This window comes from Cariama cristata, unplaced genomic scaffold, assembly GCF_000690535.1.
Source record: "Cariama cristata isolate BGI_N322 unplaced genomic scaffold, ASM69053v1 scaffold20144, whole genome shotgun sequence".
In the NCBI taxonomy this organism is placed as follows: Eukaryota; Metazoa; Chordata; class Aves; order Cariamiformes; family Cariamidae; genus Cariama; species Cariama cristata.
In genome coordinates this window covers 1-3,496 of record NW_009612563.1, presented here as the reverse complement: position 1 = coordinate 3,496, position 3,496 = coordinate 1, and the positions used below count along the sequence as shown (strand labels likewise).

Sequence of the window (3,496 nt, the reverse complement as noted above, 5' to 3'; positions counted from 1 at the left end):
TTTAGCTTGACTTAAGAGAAGTTTCAGAAGTAGTTACTAGCCCAGAAAAAAAAAGCTTATGTTCCAAGCTTTACCACAGAACTGTGAATACAGTGCTGAAGTATCCCCTGTGCCTGAGTTGTGTTACACAGACACTTGCTTTTAACATTTTTAATAACGTGGGAAACTGTCCCTTAGAGCTTGATTTTTGTAAGTGTCCTGCATCATCTTTGCTGGAAAATAATTTCTGCAGTTGGTTCTTTTGCTGTTTGTGCAATGAAACAAATTGTCAGTAATGCTGTGCTAACTCACTGGAATGACAACCTGAATTTTTATCCTGATCATATGCATGGTGACAATACAGAACATAATTTTAATACTTTAAAAATAAATTTTTAAAAAAATCAGTTTGGTTTTAGATTGATTCTTTATGCTGTTTTCATATATGACTTGTTTTTTTTTCCTTAGTCATCCGATGCACTTTTAGTGGCTATTGACTCGGAAGTGGTGGGAGCTGTTGACATTCTGCTTAATCACCGACCTAAAAGATCCTCCAGACCAACCATTGTAGTTGAGTGTTGTTACTCCTTGATTTTTCGTTGGGGAGTGGGGGCTATCGCATTTTGGGTAACTGTAGTATTTAAAACAATCTTCTTAAATTAAATTCTACATCTCTAAGGTGATAGAATCTGGACATTAGGGATTATTTTTATAGCCAATTTTGTCTCCAAGGATAGAATACATTATTTTGCTTGACCACCCAAAGAATCTAGTGAGTTTATATGTGCCAAATGCTAACAGATGCCTAGTTACTCCAGAAGAGAAATAGAGTGGTTATAAATCTTTTCTTGTAGACTGTTTACAAGATAATTAGCTGCCTTGACCTATAAAGTGTATGTTAATGTATTCAAGCTTCGTAGATTTTTTGAGCAAATCTATAAACATCAAATCTTCACTTTGAAGTTAATCAGTTGAAGCTTACCTTGGCAACACAGAAGTATCAAAGAACTTTTTTAAAAGTTCACAAATAGAAGTGGAGGTAGGGAAGGAATAAGGCATGGTATGACAGAGTATGGTACAGTGAGAATATTTTTTCTGTGTTTAGATTGTAAATATAATAATTTTTTCTCAAACTAGAGCAAAATACACTTTTTAATATCATCCATGTATATTGGAGAAGGTAGGCACTGAATGTCAGGTTTTCTATGTAAATAAACCAGAAACATTTCTCTGTCCTTTTTTCTTTTTCCAACCTTTATCTGAGAGGTATTTGAATACTGTTACAAATTTTTCCTTGTTTTCATGTTATGAAACAAAGGAAAACATTTTGAAGGAGAGTTTCATTGTTGAACACTCAAAAAACCCCTTACATGTAAACCCTGTAGTAGAACTGTATATAATAAATTTAGATACTTCCTACATTTTATTCCAGAAACTAATGGAACGCATTCAGAACCCAGAGTACTCGACAACCATGGATGTGGCACCTGTCATTTTAGCTGCTCATCGTAACAACTATGAAATTCTTACCATGCTATTAAAACAAGATATATCATTACCCAAACCTCATGCTGTAGGCTGTGAATGCACTCTGTGTACTGCAAAGAACAAAAAAGACAGTCTACGACATTCCAGGTAAGACTTAGCAGTCATAGGCAATAATAAAAAAATTCTTGTCTTAAATCTGTGGTATTGCTTGAGTCAGATTCAGTATATTTCCTTTTTCTCTTTAAGGTGAGGTTTATCAGTGGATTCTTTTACACTATTGTAGCCTTTATTGTGAGAGACGGTAGTTCTCAGGGATGGGTTGTGCTTGAAAAGGATGGTGGGAGGCAGTGGCGCTTTTTTTCATTTTGATTTTATACCCTTAGTCACTGTGGTTATTAAGCTAAATGCCTTTCATTTCTACCAGTCACGTCATAAACTTTCTAGCTGTATTTGGCTTGGGAGCATAGGAAGTATGCAAATAAAATTTTTCTTAAGTTAATACTTGGGGGGGTTTGAGCCAGAATGAGGAGGTGGATAATTCTGTATCCTGTTTTAGTCTAAAAGTGGTTATGTAGCATGGATTGATGAACACCAACTGAAGATAATTTTTTTTCTTTTTTTCTTCAGTATTTTTGAACGTAGAAGGCTTTTTAATAAAGGTTCAGATGAGGAGAGGGGGTTTACCAATCTTAACAACATTTTGTCTGGTTAACTTGACAACATATTTGGGGGTTGAATACAATTTAATATGTGAGAGTTGGGGTGAAAAATCACAGGGCTCAAAGATCATAAATGGACTGTAATGACAATATACAATTAATTATTACGTAATTATTCCGGTATGTATCCAAATTACTAAAACATAAGGGAAATGTAAAGGTAATTGTTACTGGTGTTCAGCTCCTACAGGCCACATTCTGGTATCCATCTGATACCCTATGTCACTAACTTCAGTATGAGAAGAGGTGTCAGGGTATCCCAAGCAATAGAAGCAATAGTAACATTTGAGATAACAGCTCTTAGTTTAAACTAGAATGGATAACAGGCTTTGTTTCAGTGTTCATGAGTCACTAGTTTTGCAAGAGGAAAACATCCCTTCAGATGCTTTCCCTGACTTTATTTTTTTTATTGTATTGCACATTAAAGCTGCCCTGTGTTTTTAATTTAGTTTATTAAAATAGAGGATTCTCTTAAATGCTTTACTTCCCTCTCTTATTTCCACTTGAAGAACCTGAGAGCTACTGTATAATACTTAAAATATCAAAAGTTTACCAATGCTGTTACCTTAACTGATGGCCTTCTGCTGATGTACTGGTAACAATACAAGTAGTGAGGAAGAGGGAGCCAGTTTGAATAATACGGATTCTCAGTATGTGAAGGACAGTATCTTCCATAATACATCACAGTTAATGCTTGTAGTGTCTGATTTTAAGAAACTCAATTATTTTTTCTTTCAGCTGACTGTTTTATGCAAATTTTTAGAATTGGTTCTGATTTGAAACTGCTAATCAAATGAAACGTCTTCATTTTGCTTGCTATTCTTTCGTCACAGGTTTCGTCTTGACATTTATCGATGCTTGGCCAGTCCTGCTTTAATAATGTTGACAGAGGAGGATCCAATCCTGCGAGCTTTTGAACTTAGTGCAGACTTGAAAGAATTAAGCCTTGTTGAGGTTGAATTCAGGTAGGAACTGAAAACAGAAACCAACTTCAATATTTTTATGAAATTGCATGTATAGAAATGCATATGCATTAGAGAAGGTTTGTAATTGGAGTGTTTAAACTGATAATTAGACATAATAACAAGTTATAGTTTATGCCTCATTAGCAGTCATTTTGACAGTTTAATTACTTTAAATCCTTTTAGGTGTAGACAGTTCAATGTGTATAGTTGCACCAACAGTTCAAATTTCAGCTCTACTCTGGAAAAATAAATAGAAATGATGCTAAATGCTGGCTTATTTCAAGATCACGCACCTGTTAATCATATTGATATCTCATTAGTACTCTGCACTTTTTTTTTCTTTTT

The 3,496-nt window shown here is 34.5% G+C and overlaps 1 protein-coding gene across 1 annotated transcript in view; it reads left to right on the top strand.

Annotated features, from left to right (window-relative positions):
- LOC104160558 (short transient receptor potential channel 1-like) overlaps nucleotides 1-3,151 on the top strand; it is a gene marked incomplete at both ends in the record, with an annotated part of 4,145 nt that extends 994 nt beyond the window's left edge. The window contains 3 exons of the mRNA XM_009698701.1: nucleotides 448-546; nucleotides 1,412-1,614; nucleotides 3,020-3,151. Coding sequence (XP_009697003.1) covers nucleotides 448-546; nucleotides 1,412-1,614; nucleotides 3,020-3,151 — 434 coding nt within the window. The remainder of the gene's footprint in view (nucleotides 1-447; nucleotides 547-1,411; nucleotides 1,615-3,019) is intronic.
- Between the last annotated feature and the right edge of the window lie 345 nt (nucleotides 3,152-3,496).